Raw genomic sequence first — 16,941 nt, forward strand, 5'->3', positions numbered from 1 at the left:
AATCCAGGGAGAAGGAATAAAAACTTTGAGGTTCGCTGATGACATTTTAATTCTGGCAGAGACAGCAAAGGACTTTGAAGAGCAGTTGAACGGAATGGATAGTGTCTTGAGGAGGAGGATATAAGATGAACATCAACAAAAGCTAAACGAGGTAATGGAATGTAGTCGAATTAAGTCTGGTGATGCTGAGGGAATTAGATTAGGAAATGAGACACTTAAAGTAGTAAAGTAGTTTTGCTATTTGGGGAGCAAAATAACTGATGGTCGAAGTAGAGGGGATATAAAATGTAGACTGGCAATGGCAAGGAAGGCGTTTCTGAAGAAGAGATTTGTTAACATCGAGTCTAGATTTAAGTGTCAGGAAGTCGTTTCTGAAAGTATTTGTATGGATTGTAGCCATGTATGGAAGTGAAACATGGACGATAATTAGCTTGGTCAAGAAGGGAATAGATGCTTTCGAAATGCGGCGCTACAGAAGAACGCCGAAGATTAGATGGGTAGATCACGTAACTAATGAGGAGATATTGAATAGGATTGGGGAGAAGAGACGTTTGCGGCACAACTTGACCAGAAGAAGGGATCGGTTGGCAGGACATGTTCTGAAGCATCAAGCGATCACCAATTTAGTATTGGAGGGCAGTGTGGAGGGTAAAAGTCGTGGAGGGAGACCAAGAGATGAATACACTAAGCAGATACAGAAGGATGTAGGCTGCAGTAGGTATGGGGGGATGAAGAAGCTTGCGCAGGATAGAGTAGCAAGGAGAGCTGTATCAAACCAGTCTCAGGACTAAGACAACAGCAACAACATATTGAGAATTATCTTTGCTTTGTCTCACTTTGGTATGCTATTATTGCTATTCTGATCAGATGAAGAGCCATCTGTCCGACATTTTTTGAGCGTTTGTATTTTTTGGTTCTGATAAAACCCAATGTCATTCCAAGCATGAGTGTGAATTTGTACCTATCTACATTATTCCATTATTTATTGAATTTTCAAATTTATACCGACTTTTTGAACACCCGGTATTTAAGGAAACTAACGTGGAAAATATTTAAGGTAATTAAGGTACACCAAAATCCGGATGGCCGAATCCGTTCTCCCGAACGTACGGCCTGGCTCGGTAGGATTCTGTACGAGGTGCTTATGCAGTTGTGGATGTCAGCCGACGGGACACACAGCAGAAGACTGCGCGGGCACGAAAGCGGGCGCAGCGTAGTAGAGGCACGGGCCGAGTTGAGCTAGTGGGATCGGCGCGATGCAATACTATCAGCGGACAGGATAGAGGCAATGAATCGACGCCGCGCTGTTGCCAAACACGCCGGCACGCTGGAGGCGACGTCCAGGGCCCGCCAGGTGGCGGATTCCTGGAACGGGGAAGATTAGGGCCTCGCAGCACGCGAAAACAAGTATGCACAGGGAGCGGGTGGGCTATCTGCGTGATAACGGCCGGGTCCGGGGGCACGAAGTCTCGCACACGCGACTCTCTGCGTTAACAGAATTCCTCCCACGTGTGCGCCACGGACGCGGTTTCTCCTCGCCGGCGGCCTTGACTGCGGAATAAAGGACCTGTCTGCGCCGGCCGGCTCCGCGGCCGAGAGCCAAACTAACCCACTGCATCTGACACACTGTCCGTGTCGCAAACTGCGGGCACGCACCACGCTGCAAATAATTTATGCTGGAACCCAAATAAAATCGCTGCTACACAAAAAGTATCTGCTCAGACAATGAGGGAGAAATATATATATATATCTCCATGGCAATCATCGGTTCCGAAAGTATCACGGGAAATCTCTCACAAGACATCCTGAAAGCCACGGAGCAAGGTATATGCACTAATTATTTTCGAAAGGCATTTGACTTTGTACGCTTATTAACGAAAGTACTATCGTACGCAGTTGTTTTCAGTCCTGAGACTATTTCGATGTAGCTCTCCATGCTACTCTATCCTGTGCAAGCTGCTTCATCTCCCAGTACCTACTGCAGCCTACATCCTTCTGAATCTGTTTAGTGTATTCATCTGTTGGTCTCCCTCTTCGATTTTTACTCTCCATGCTGCCCTCCAATGCTAAATTTGTGACCCCCTTGATGCCTCAGAACATGCCCTACTAACCGGTCCCTTCTTCTAGTCAAGTTGTGCCACAAACTTCTCTTCTTCCCTATTCTATTCAATACCTCATTAGTTATGTCATCTACCCATCTAATCTTCAGCATCATTCTGTAGCACCGCATTTCGAAAGCTTCTATTCTCTTGTCTAAACAATTTATAGTCCATGTTTCACTTCCATACATGGCTACACTCCATACAAACACTTTCAGAAACGACTTCCTGACAAATCTATACTCAATGTTGACAAATTTCTCTTCAGAAACGCTTTCCTTGCCATTGCCAGTCTACATTTTATATCCTCTCTACTTCGACCAGTTATTTTGCTCCCTAAATAGCAAAAAACAACTACTTTGTTTACCATTTCCTAATCTAATTTCCTCACTATCACCCGACTTGATTCGACTACAATTATCCTCGTTTTGCTCTTATCAAGCGAAATTTCTTACTGCACTATTTCTTGGAAAGGGATACGCAGGATGAGATCTGGAAAGTTTCCGACGAACTTCACTTGTGTTGCGACCCTTCTCGTCGTGTTGTATATTAATGACCTTCCAGACACTTGACAACAGACTTCACCGGTGACAGTTGTAAAACTATTCGCTTAAAACACTGCACTAACATTCACCGATTATGATAGGACTTTAAAGCGGTGCAAAATTAGTGGAATAGTAGGAAAACGTGTCTACAAAGGAGATTGCGTACGTGGTAATTGTGCGTCCCTAAGTCTATGGGGACCCGTACCAAATAGGACTAATACGGGATGCTCGCAGTTTTAATTGATGAATATAGAATTACTTCAACCTCTACGTATATCTGGAGTAAAGCTCGTACAGGCATGTTTAAACATTCTTCCCCTACTCCGTGCACTTCACACTGGTTTGTAATTATGGGGGTACATGTGTTAGGATATTTTATTCTTTTCAGGTTGTAAATGTTTCGCAATAATGTCAGAATTCGAACATTGGCGTTTTCTTTAAGATGATGCGTGAAGGGTGACCCTTCGTAGCAATGACATGAAAAACATCGAAAAACGCACTTTATAGTTTCGAAAAGCTGTTGGCATAGGCTTTATCACAAGAAGAGTGCTGTACAACAGACTTCAGTGTGCGAGATTAACGGCGCATCCACTGAACGCCGGCCAAAAGCAAATGAGAACTGTTGCAGCGATATTTGCATATTATAAAATAAAAGCCGCGAGCATTTAACGATCCGACTAGGAATCTCTTCACGGACGAACAATTTCTACGTTACAGATAGAAACGAGGAAATCGTGTCCCGCGTCTCCGGACTGACAAGACTTAAGTAATTCTTTTGGCCTGTGGTAAACATTACATTTCGTACGTCTAACAAATGCAAATGTCCAAGCCTAAAGAATTAACTGTACGACAAAGCATCGCATTACACGTAATGTGAGTGTGCGTATGATTTCCCTAAAGCAGCAGCTATTCTTTTACTACGTAATTCTGATCATACGAAAGTTTTTATGCAATAAACATGTAAATAAAATATCACCAGGAAGCTCTGGACTAGCTTGAGTTATGTATAATAGAAGACCTGTACCGGAAGATAGGTAGTAAATATCTGAAATGAAGGTCAATCAGGTATTTATAAAGTTTCAAGTCTCATTAACATGTTAACTGCTGCAGGGAGCATATCAGTCCCTACAATTACTGAAGGGTCAGCCAAACGTTAAATCACTTTTTATTATCAAAAATCACGCAAAAGAAGACACCAGAATGGCAGGAGTAGAATACCTCTTAGAAACTTCTACACTCTAGTTACAGAATTTTGAATCTACATTGACGTGGTATCGCAGTTTATGGCTAAGGTATGCTGAAGAGGGAACATTGTACACTATCTGTCAATGGATCTTGCAACATGTATGTGCAAAGGGTGGTGCAAGTTAAATTCACTACATTAGTCAAAATTACCGGGAACATGCTGCAATACATCTGCGAGTACTGTTACACATAGAAATTGACGTTATTCAACAACAAGCGAATTTATTAATTGCCTTTGTTTTCACATCAGTACAGAGTTGTCCAGGGTCTGCCGTAGTATATTGTTATTGTGTGAACGTCTGCCGTAAGACGGCTACGCACGTTAGTGAAAGCTTGTATGCCTGATTACGCCTAAGCATGACACCACGGATGCTGACACTTCATTTAAAGTGCTGAGGATCAGTATGCGACAAAGATCCCTAAGCCAATTTAAGTTATTTGTAGAATTATGTTAGGATATACGCAAAACTTATTTGAACCTTATGTCACATAAAGAAAGTTTGACATCAAACAGGCCTGTTATACGACATATAAGTAGTTATCTTACATTTCCTTTTTCGTCCAAAAGTGTTTTCAAGCACATTTAATAGCTCATGCTTGCTCTACAACAATGGAACCTTGACAAAGCTCCCACAAACGTGTACCGGCCCTCATTCGGTGTTTAAGCAACGGTTTACGTTTACATGGTCAGGCCGTCGTTCACTTTTCAATAACGATACGTCTAAGATGGGCAATTTTTTGTATAATTTTCGAAGTAAAACGTATGGGGAAATGCTCTTCGCTTATCGTCAAATGATTTTGATTTAATACACGTACAAAATTCTCCAAGAACCTCTACGAGCAATCTGCAATTTATTTGTTAACATCGCTGGACAATTAAGATTGCCTCACAACTGATTTTTGCTTATACAAGCCTGCAAAGAAACACGAGCAAGTGTGTACGTTCACCATCTTGCATAACTCAAAATCGCAAGTCATAAGCAACTTTAACAGCGCAAATAATCCTACAGACCGTCACGTACGCTTGCACTTTATGTACCTATTTTCAGTGGGATTTAGGAACGAACATCTACTGCGTTCGAACGTACGAAATACTTCCACTGAAACTCACAACCAGTACTGGCGCAGAAAATTTCGTTGTTATAAAACTGGATCTTAAATCACACGGTGTAATGGCAGTTATCGTCATGGAATATGACGTTTCTATCATATTTCCAGATTCCAAGGAGGGTTTTCACGCCTTTCCTAACAATCAACTTTTAATGAGCATAGTCCCAATTGAGCGACTAGATTCCTGGTTTCCTGTCAAGAGGTTGTTTGTAATTGACGGGAAGTCACCGAGAAACTGATATCTGCGGGCCCTGCCGCTTCAAATATACAGAAACTATTTAGAACAATTTGAGCAGTTTAATTTTTTGCAGGTGATGCTGTCATTTGTATAACAGAGTCGTCAGAAGATCAGAACGAATTGCAAAAATATGGAGACAAGGTGTCTTTAAGACTGTCCATTCAACCAAATACCTGGATATTATCACTAACAACAAATTGGAACCAGCACATAAAAAATATACTGGGGAAGGCGAATCAAAGTTTGCGTTTTACTGATAGAAAGTGATGGGTCAAATGGCTCTGAGCACTATTGGACTTAACATCTGAGGTCATCAGTCACTTAGAACTACTAAAACCTAACCAACCTAAGGACATCACACACATCCATGCCCGAGGCAAGATTCGAACCTGCGACCGTAGCAGTGGCGTGGTTCCAGACGGTAGAAAGTGATAACGAATCTACTACATCTGCATGACTACTCTGCAATTCACATTTAAGTGCTTGGCAGACGGTTCATCGAACTACAATCTTACTATCTCTCTGCCATTCCACTCCCGAACAGCGAGCGGGAAAAACCAACACCTAAACCTTTCTGTTCGAGCTCTGATTTCTGTTATTTTATTTTGATGATCATTCCTACCTATGTAGGTTGGGCTCAACAAAATATTTTCGCATTCGGAAGAGAAAGTTGGTGACAATTTTCGTGACTAGATCTCGCCGCGACGAAAAAGTTCTTTGCTTTAATGACTTCCATCCCAACTCGCCTATCATATCTGCCACACTCTCCCCCCTATTACGTGATAATACAAAACGAGCCGCCCTTTTTTGCACCCTTTCGATGTCCTCCGTCAATCCCACCTGGTAAGGATCCCACACCGCGCAACAATATTCTAACAGGACGAACGAGTGTAGTGTAAGCTGCCTCTTTAGTGGACTTATTGCATCTTCTAAGTGTCCTCCCAATGAAACGCAACCTTTGGCTCGCCTTCCCCACAATATTATCTATGTGGTCTTTCCAACTGAAGTTGTACGTAATTTTAACAACCGGGTACTTAGTTGAATTGACAGCCTCGAGAATTTTACTATTTATCGAGTAATCGAATTACAACGGATTTCTTTTGGAACTCCTGTGGATCACCTCACACTTTTTGTTATTTAGCGTCAACTGCCACCTGACACACCATACAGCAGTGTTTTCTAAATCGCTTTGCAACTGATACTGGTCTTCGGATGACCTTACTAGGTGGCCAAGAGGGCCTACACTACCGTATCCATCTAGCGCTATTTTGAAGATTCCCAGCTACCTAGCGCAAATGGGCACCGGAATAAAATTCGAACTCTGACGGAATTTCAGTGATTATTTGTCCTAAGTGCTACCCTAGTATTGTGGGGACTCAACGTGGTTCAACGAACCGCCAGCCACACACTGACTTATGTGTAGAACTGTCATGTAAATGCTTCTCCGGCGTTCAGTGTATACGTCCACCTTAGTATATATTTAAGCCACGTATATTTGGTATTAACGACGTACGTGGAGATTGATACGACTGGTTCGGCGACCTGAAAGGTCCTTTGAGACGAGAGGAACCCCGGTAGAGACGACGCGGCGGTAAACGGATGTCGGAACCCCCTCCACCGGGCACTAACACACAAAGAACCTGGCGCGGAGCGCGGGACGACAGGAAGAGAAGGTCCTACATAAGGGGCACAAGGAATAGGAAGACGAAAAAGGGAAAAAGGAGCGCCCGGAGGTCGGAACATCTGCTGCTTTGTTCGGGGGTCGCTCGGCGGGCCTAACCGAACAACGCCGGCCAGCTCGGGTATCGTGTGTGCCTGCTAGCAGGCCCGCTCTTCCGGCCATCTGCTCCTTTGTTGTCTGACAACGGGTGCCAGCCGCCCTCCGACGCCAGGGTCGCCGTGGAAACAGACTGGTCAAGAGTACGTGGGACCTCAAGCTGTGCTGCGAGTGAGAACTACACGTGGCCCTGACACTACCGAATTATTAACTTCGTTGTGGCGATTGCCGCCTAAAGTCAGTTAATTCTATTATTATGCTACGTGTATAACCGTGTTTTTAACATTACGACACGAAGGAACAATTATCTGCATACAAGTTGTATCTGTTTCGCGGGACCCGCGTCAGATTACAATCTACGTTCACGTGTTACACACTAAATGGCACTGCGTAGAAAATAACGGAGTGTGTCCTGATATGGCGCAGTTTGCTTGAACCTGCTGTCAGTTCGTTGAAAGGTCAGCAGGAAAGCACACGTTACGTTATTTCGTATAAATTCAGACGCACTGACGCTGTGAACAGTCTTAGAATCAGTTATCCAAGACATTCGGCCCAACGCAAAGAAATATAGGATCACTTACGGTTGAAAAATTTTGTACACAAATCGGGGATATCTTACCATGTCCACGACAAAAAAGAAATGGCACTTCAATCACTTTGAACTTGGGGTGAATACACAAGGTAGAGACGGTAGCAAATTTCATAGAACTACATGAATGTGTATTTCAGCTGTAGCAGGCTACACGCGTATGTCTAATTACATCTACCAAGGTAGCTGTTATTGTTAAAGTTAAACCATTATTATATTTTTCATTATAATGCAGTTTCGGTTGCGTAGCCATTCTCAAGTGTAGATTATAATACGTTAAATAGACATGCTTGGCTTACAGACACGTCACCTATCTGCATCACTCAAGGGCACGTAACTCTTTATATTCTACTTGTGAATGGTTACGCAGCCGGAACAATATTCAGTGCTGCCAGTTTCTATCGTTTCAAAGAACTCTTGATTACTTCGAGGCTTCAGAAGCCCAAGGCAGAGCTCGAGTATCGAACGAGATGTTTTATTGGGGCCATCGCAGAGTTTTACCAGCATACAGCGGTTGCCTCCTATCGCTTGCGAGTTTCGCTGAAAATAAGGAAGTTGTTCATTGCGCTCAATGGAGCGCAAGGTCGGCCGACGGCACCGCTAGCTGCGACCGAGTTTAGAAATATGACATTACGTGACTGTCATGACACGAAGAATCGTGTGGCCTCCAACTACGTCTAACAATTACGAGCCCATCGTTTTTGAAGCGAATAGCGTTGTCGATTTCACTGCCTCGGCGAATACGCCAGTCCCTACCCAGAACGTTCGACAATTGAAAAAAGAGAACAGGTCACCGGGACGCGAACAGGGGACCTACCGCGGCGAGGCAGCGAGCAGACGGCGGCGGCGATGACTGCTTTTGTTACGCAATGTGTCTCTGGTCTCGTGTGGCGGCCGTGGCGGCTGGCCCGCTGCACCGGACGAGAGCGGAACAGAGAAAGTTGGCTGAACGCTTCCAAGGTCGGCGTCTGAGCGGACGGCGGGGAAGCTAGGTAGGGAGAGGAGAACGCAGCAGACGGAGCTGGCCGCGCGACCACGTGGTCGCCGGCGCCACGCGGCTTAACCTACACCGAGGTCCTCATCAACAGCTGATACCAGACTGTCACTGCAAGCTCATCAAGCCTACCTGAGCGTCCCTTGTGATGAAGTGCTCTAGCATTCGAACTATTCGAGCGGCCTGAGGCTTAACCGATTTTCGATAATGAAAACTCGACCAAAACGTTTTAAGTGTCACAAATCTGTGGGCGTTTGTACCTATAAGGATCCGTAACAAGCATATTTTCGAAGCGGCAGCGTGGTAAGCAACCTCAAACACGACCCGGCACCTGAATTGAAGAGTGTTCCATAACATAGAAGCCAACAATGAGCGAAAAGACAAAATCTACATTCACATACTCTGCGAATCACATTGAAGTACCTGGCAGAGGGTTCATCGAACCACCTTCACACTTCTCTATTATTCCAATATCGTATAGCGCGCGGAAGGAACGAACACCTGTATCTTTCCGTACGAGCTCTTATTTCCAAGAAGCTTCGATGTTAAAGAGAGTGCAACTCGCAATGCGCGGTACTCCTGGCAAAATAACATCCATTCGCGCCACCGTCAAGAAAAACATTCTGAACAGTCAGAAGGGAACGGAAAAATGATTTTGGTAACGTGTTATCAATATAAACAGACACTGTGCTTAGTTTTCTTGACGAAACAAGGCAACAGCGGAAAAAATTTCAATTAGCTAAGTATACGAGGGGTTCCATTAAAATCCTCCTTTAACCACATTAAAACGACATCGCTTCCTCTTTCGTGACCAAAGTAGTAATATTGTCATCCCAACTTACGTATTTAGCATGAAGCTATGGACCACCTTAAGTGTCGCGGTAAGGTGAAATTGTGAGGACTAATGCAAAAGGCTTGCATAGGACAGCTTTTTCTGACTGCAGTCAAACTACACCCCGCTAAGCCCAAAGTTGTCAACGTAACATCTCCATGACACATATCGTCCCTGAACGTATATGTTACTATCTGAAAAAAAAAAAAACTTCCTGTACATTCGTATCATGTGAAAAACGACGATTCATATAGAGGCAACGCGAAATTTCATAAAGACTACTTCCAAACTGACGTGAAAAACCAACCTTTTTATCATCGAAAGGAACAATCGTGGAAAAGTCTTTCAGCGCACTGCACAATACTGATCGGCCCAGTCTAAAGGCTTCGCTACCCCAATGTAAACTACAGTGGATTGGGCAAGTCTTTCGTTGAAACATCGAATTACTCGAATCAACTCTGACCTAATAGCTGGCAAGCACAGTGTTGTATGCTGGGTGAAAAGGCAACATCAATGATACAAGTGTTGAAGTCACTGTCGGTATAAAAGAGGTCTACTTAGCTACAAACAACTGCAACGGAAATAAATAGTTCGTTCGCTACTTTTGACCAAATTGTAACTCAAATGATACGCTCGAAAGTATTACATCCAAACTACGTGCTGACTAATGGACAACTTTAAAGACTCATCTCACTACTGCGAAATACCCCTCCACTCATGAAAGAGTTGTAATGCACTTATGCACCAGGCAGTAACGGGTAGATATAAACAAAAACTGCTCATTCGAAAAGTAATCGGCAGTTCATGTTATACCACTAACACTAGTAACAACCGCGGAAGTTGAGCGATATCCGTCAACTTAGTGGAAACTAGCCAGCAACAATGGACATAGAGCAGATCTAGGCGGAATCGAGATGAAAGAACTGAGCGGAAAATATACCTTCCTACCGGTTGAGCTAGAACTCGTGTACGGACGCTACAGCAGGTCTACGTCAAGGAAGATCATTCCCTCAGTCTGAATGCCATCTTGCTTCGGATTTACCATGGTAATAGAGAAGTTAGGAGCAGGGCGGTGGCCTACCTTGTCTGCCAACAATTTCGGCGACGTGCTCCGAGCTGGGCACGGGCACGCACTCCGTCATGTTCTGCGACTTCTTGCCCGGCGGGCAGCGGGCGTCGTCGGGGAAGGCGGCGGCGGGCGGCGGCGGCGCCAGCAGATGGTGGTGCGCCGCGTCGGCGGCGGCGGCAGCGGCGGCGGCGGCTGCTGCGGCCACGGCCGCCGCCGTCGTCGAGGTGTCGGGGGCGGCGCCGCCCCCGCCGGGCCCTGCCCCCGCAGGGCCGCCCACCACTCCGGGCGGCGGCGACACGTCCGTCGTGAAGCCCAGCATCGACAGCTCGAAGGCCAGCTGCAGCGCCCGCTGGTCCTCGAGGCCGCCCGCGCCGCCGGCACCCCGGCCGCCTTCCATGTCCGAGAAGAGGCTAGCCGGCATCGCCGCACACTACTGCAGCTGCCGACCGGGTAACGAGGGCGTCGTCGGGAAGAGCTCGTTCGGCGTCCGGCGACACACTGCTGCTCGGTCGCGAGGGGAGTTCGACAGTGGCCCTCCTCTCAAAGCACGGGGGTGCTCACCCCTTATTTCGATGACATGCACGTACAAACAAAATCGCTCGCTCGGCAGCGAGAGAACAAAAAAATATACAGCACTTCCAGTCCGATTGCCTGTCACTCTCCTGTACAAAAATATAAATGCTCTGGCGCACCGCGTGTCGTGTCTCTCCTGTAGGTGCACCGGTCGCCCGTCTGTGTGTCGACAGCGTGCGAGGTCGAATGAACGTAGGAGTTGAGTGCGCCCCTACCCTGCGGTGGCGACGCAATGCGACTGTCCCGTCGCGGCCCGGCCGGCTGCGCAGCATGTGCTACAGTAGCGCCGCGGCGGCAAATTCGAAGCGCGCCTCGCCATTGGCGGAAGGCCGCTGCCACGTGACCCAACTCGCGCACGCGCAATGCACCGCGCCGGCACCTGCCCCCTCCATTGCTGCGGGCCGCTGGACTCGCTTATGGGCGGCACTGCGTGAGCGAGGACCGGCTGTGGGAGGGGCGAGGAAGGGGAGCCGAGGAACCGACAGAGGGGGCGCTAGGGCCGGTGCTAAAATTACCGAGCCTGCAGACAAAGGAGGCCCGAACACGTGTTTTCTGTCGGTGTGCGTACGCGCCGTCTTCGGTCGACCCGGCGTTTTGTAAGAATTTCCGAGTAAATAGGTCGGAAGCTCGGATCCCCTGTTGCTGGCTGTGCAGCTGCCTCCTCCTCCTGGTCAGAAAAAAATGTTTCTTTCGGGAGCCCACGGAAAGCTGGACAAATCCGTTCCGGTATTTTCGTCGGAGGCAGTTCTCTTCGGTTACGCAACCGAGAGCTAAGAGAAGAGAGAGACGCACAACACTTTCACTTGTTAGTGTACGTTACTCCCCTTGACACACTCGCTGCTATGGGCGTTTGCTTTCTTCTGTCTCCACGTGACCAGTCAGATTTTTCACCACCAACAGTGCCCAACGACGTACTGATAACAGCATTGTTTCTTGTTACCTAATTTCACTACGTGTGTCAACTACGCTGTATATAGACGTAAAGCTCTTTAGGTGTATGGAGTGTAACGATCTCATAAGCTCTCTCGTAGGCAAAGCAGGTGCCAGTCTTCTGGTAGAATACAAGGGAAATGCAGTCTACAAAGAGATTGCCTGCTAATCACTTGTGGCGAAATGGCTTCGAAAGTGAATTGGCAGACACCAGAAGAGAAAATCTACTTTAAAAAGTTAGAAGAATCGTCTTCAAATGATTGCTTTAAGAATACACCACAACCCACTACGTATCGCTCCTGCTGTGATTCTGAGATCATATGAATTACAAAGTGCACAGAGGAATTTACAGTCATTCCTATACGTGTCAAGAACGCAAAGAAGCCCAAATAATGCACTTGACAGCGATTTGCAGAGTATGGCTGTACTAAAGTGTTAAGCGGTGGCACGACTTTTAAATCCTCACGTAGAAGTTCGTGAATTCATGGAACTTCCAAAGACCACAGGACGATGGCAAACATATAACTCTCACGAGTCAATGATTGGATCGCAGTTGAATGCGTAGTACGAATTGTTGCGCACCGTATATCCTATCAAAGCGTTTTTCATTTTGCACGTCCCCGGTGCCAACCGTTTTAATAACTGAGTATCTCCTGTTTCAGTACAAAATCACTGAATCTGCGCCTATTGATGAGATAGTCCCATGAACATTCCGAACCAAATACTACTCTTTCCCACTACTGCGCAATCTAATCCAGTATTGAACACCTGGAAATAAGAGTGATGATGGAAGAGACCAAAGACATTTCTACAAATTAATTTTTCGAGTAGTTACAAATCAGTATTATTAGATTTATTTATTTATCAAATAACTTTTAAGCGCAATATTAAACGAAATATGAACAGTAACACGTGTAGTTTACAGGCAGACATTTAAATATCACATGCGCCGGTGGTTGCCATCAGGAAATCGTCGAAATTCTACGGTAAGCTCAAAAATGGCTCTGAGCACTATGGGACTTAATATCTGAGGTCATTAGTCCCCTAGAACTGAGAACTACTTAAACCTAACCAACCTAAGGACATCACACACATCCATGCCCGAGGCAGGATTCGAACCTGCGACCGTAGCTATCGCGCGGTTCCAGAGTGAAGCGTCTAGAACCGGCCGGCTCTAAAGTAAGCCTCCGTAACAATGCGGCGAACGGTTTGCCTGGCTGTCCTGCAATCGCATTTTGGAGTGGAGTCTTTACCGCGCCTAGGGATAGTGTCTGCGTTTCTGCAATGATTGGCGCGTATTCTGTTGCTCATTGTCCATGTTCTGCGCGAGTGATGGAAGACAGGATTTTCTTTTTCTACTGCAGGGCATGTTTTGACAGTCTGGATGTCAAGGCTTTGCCCAGTCTCATTTCTAATGAGTCGATTAGGTTGATCTGAGATGTGTTCATTTCCATAGCTTCTTTTCTTTTTTTAATGGTTTCCTTGAATGAAGTTGGCCTCTTTCTAGGATAACCGTGTATTGATGTGTAGAGAGTTGCGGCTTGTCTTGTACGCATTTAAACTCACGCAGAAGGGCTACCTTTCGTTGGAGGCCAGGGGGCAGAATATGGCTTAGTTGTTGTTGTTGTTGTTGTTGTTGTGGTCTTCAGTCCTGAGACTGGTTTGATGCAGCTCTCCATGCTACTCTATCCTGTGCAAGCTTCTTCATCTCCCAGTACCTACTGCAACCTACATCCTTCTGAATCTGCTTAGTGTAGTCATCTCTTGGTCTCCCTCTACGATTTTTTCCCTCTACGCTGCCCTCCAATGCTAAATTTGTGATCCCTTGATGCCTCAGAACATGTCCTACCAACCGATCCCTTCTTCTGGTCAAGTTGTGCCATAAACTTCTCTTCTCCCCAATCCTATTCAATACTTCCTCATTAGTTATGTGATCTACCCATCTAATCTTCAGCATTCTTCTGTAGCACCACATTTCGAAAGCTTCTATTCCCTTCTTGTCCAAACTATTTATCGTCCATGTTTCACTTCCATAAATGGCTACACTCCATACAAATACTTTCAGAAATGGCTTCCTGACACTTAAATCTATATTCGATGTTAACAAATTTCTCTTCTTCAGAAACGCTTTCCTTGCCATTGCCAGTCTACATTTTATATCCTCTCTACTTCGACCATCATCAGTTACTTTGCTCCCCAAATAGCAAAACTCCTTTACTACTGTAAGTGTGTCATTTCCTAATCTAATTCCCTCAGCATCAACCGACTTAATTCGACTACATTCCATTATCCTCGTTTTGCTTGTGTTGATGTTCATCTTATATTTTCTAACGGCTGCCTTTCGACGGGGGTTGATCTTACAAGGGAAGTCTCTCAGCTCGAACAGGAATTCGTCTTTAAATGTTTGTACACAGATCCATCTCACATTTTTAACCACGCCTGCGACAACATGTGATGTGTTGCTCTTGGTTTGTACTCGACAGTGTTCGCTGTGTTAGAGGACGGGGCTTATCCGGTCAGGCAAGTAGTTCACATGTTTACTCTATCTGTGTCAGCGTTTTCACACATACACAGCAAAAATGAACGCGACTACTAATGTTTGGAGCGTTTTAAATATTGTGGCGTCCATGTTAACAAGCTATCATCCAACGGAAGACGGTGTAGGAATGGTGACACTTTCACAATGTTTTTGCTGGACTAGTAATTCAGAAACATGAACAGTAATTTGACTGCTCAACTGAAGTTACATTGGGTAGGACAGTGGACGAAGAAAACGATTTTACAGACGACAACGCGATTAATAGTATTCAAGATTGTAGCGTTAGTGGCAATGGTGGAAACAGTACTCCCCAAAGAGAAGCCAACAGTTCTGCTGACTACGAACCTTCACCAGTAAAGAAAACCAACACTGAAGTATTAACAGAACTTCCGGAAGAGCTTCTTGAATGTTTTTATCATGATTATCACTCACCTCCATGTAAAGCTGCCACCTACAGCAAGCTACTGAAGAGGCATCCATCTATAAAACACACATCGGACGTCAGAGTAATATTTGATCGTGTGAAAAAAGTCGTAATGAGCATACATTTCGAGGGAACAAGGCACCTGAACCCCCGGCCTGGTGACACGCATTCTGGTTGGCAGACAGTAGAGACTAGCGTGTGCTGACTGAACTTTGGTAAATCGGGCTGCCGGGAACGCGCATAAATGCATCGGTCGAGTCGAAAGGTGGACAATAGGAGCAACAGAAATGAAACGGTTAGGAGACGTTCAAATTTGGTGTTAAGGAAATTATTCAGGATACGATTGCCTGCATAAGGAACGAAAAAACCCTGTGATAATATGCGTGTGGCTCAATGGCCTGGTGCATGTACACTGGTGTCAAAAAGTAAAGCAACAAACCGAAATTTTGTAGGGTTGCGTTTATTCTGCCACAAAACAGTATAAACATGTGATAGTAAAGTAGAAACAATATAAACAACACAGAATGTAAACAACCACAACATTCATAACGCTAGACCAAACTGTCCTTCGTTTTTTTCCAACTTAGGGGAGATACACACACATTCCGACAACCGGTTAATGCGCTCAGTATGGGATCTGACCACCTCTGGCAGCGGTACAGACGTGACAACGACGGGGCATGCTCTGAATGATGCCATCAACCTCATGTTGAGGCAATAACAGTCATTCTTTCTGCAGCACTCAAAATGGTTCAAATGGCTCTGAGCACTATGGGACTTAACATCTATGGTCATCAGTCCCCTAGAACTTAGAACTACTTAAACCTAAATAAGCTAAGGGCATCACAGACATCCATGCCCGAGGCAGGATTCGAACCTGCGACCGTAGCAGTCCGGACTGAAGCGTCTAGAACCGCTCGGTCACCACGGCCGGCTCTACAGAACTGTTCGCAAGTTTATGCTGGAACCCAAATAAAATCGCTGCTACACAAAAAGTATCTGCTCAGATAATGAGGGAGAAATATATATATCTCCATGGCAATCATCGGTTCCGAAAGTATCACGCGAAATCTCTCACAAGACATCCTGAAAGCCACGGAGCAAGGTATATGCAGTAATTATTTTCGAAAGGCATTTGACTTTGTACGCTTATTAACGAAAGTACTATCGTATGCAGTTGTGGTTTTCAGTCCTGAGACTGGTTTGATGTAGCTCTCCATGCTACTCTATCCTGTGCAAGCTGCTTCATCTCCCAGTACCTACTGCAGCCTACATCCTTCTGAATCTGTTTAGTGTATTCATCTGTTGGTCTCCCTCTACGATTTTTAGCCTCCACGCTGCCCTCCAATGCTAAATTTGTGACCCCTTGATGCCTCAGAACATGCCCTACCAACCGGGATCTGACCACCTCTGGCAGCGGTACAGACGTGACAACGACGGGGCATGCTCTGAATGATGCCATCAACCTCATGTTGAGGCAATAACAGCCATTCTTTCTGCAGCGCTCAAAATGGTTCAAATGGCTCTGAGCACTATGGGACTTAACATCTATGGTCATCAGTCCCCTAGAACTTAGAACTACTTAAAACTAAATAAGCTAAGGACATCACACACATCCATGCCCGAGGTAGGATTCGAACCTGCGACCGTAGCAGTCCGGACTGAAGCGCCTCGAACCGCTCGGTTCACAACGGCCGGCACTACAGAGCGGTTCGCAAGTCTTGGAGAGTGGTTCGTGGATGATTATGTGATGCAACAGGTGTCCTTCGTGCATCCCAGACGTGCTCGATGGGATTCAATCGGGGGAGCGAGCAGGTGACGCCATGCGTGCAATATCTTCCGTTTCCAAGAAAACATCAACCTCACGTGATCTTTGACGTCGAGCATTATCGTCCAGCAATACGAAGTCCGGGAACACAGCACCTCGCAGCAACTGCATATGAGATCTCGTCACGAATCCTGGCAGCAGTCAAACCT

At 45.7% G+C, this 16,941-nt stretch overlaps 1 protein-coding gene across 1 annotated transcript in view; it reads right to left on the minus strand.

The window, feature by feature from the left end:
• Positions 1–11,311, minus strand: part of LOC126281567 (RNA-binding protein MEX3A) — a 124,704-nt gene extending 113,393 nt beyond the window's left edge. Inside the window, exon 1 of the mRNA XM_049980640.1 lies at positions 10,511–11,311. Coding sequence (XP_049836597.1) covers positions 10,511–10,919 — 409 coding nt within the window. The 5' untranslated portion in view covers positions 10,920–11,311. The remainder of the gene's footprint in view (positions 1–10,510) is intronic.
• Between the last annotated feature and the right edge of the window lie 5,630 nt (positions 11,312–16,941).

This window comes from Schistocerca gregaria, chromosome 7, assembly GCF_023897955.1.
Source record: "Schistocerca gregaria isolate iqSchGreg1 chromosome 7, iqSchGreg1.2, whole genome shotgun sequence".
In the NCBI taxonomy this organism is placed as follows: Eukaryota; Metazoa; Arthropoda; class Insecta; order Orthoptera; family Acrididae; genus Schistocerca; species Schistocerca gregaria.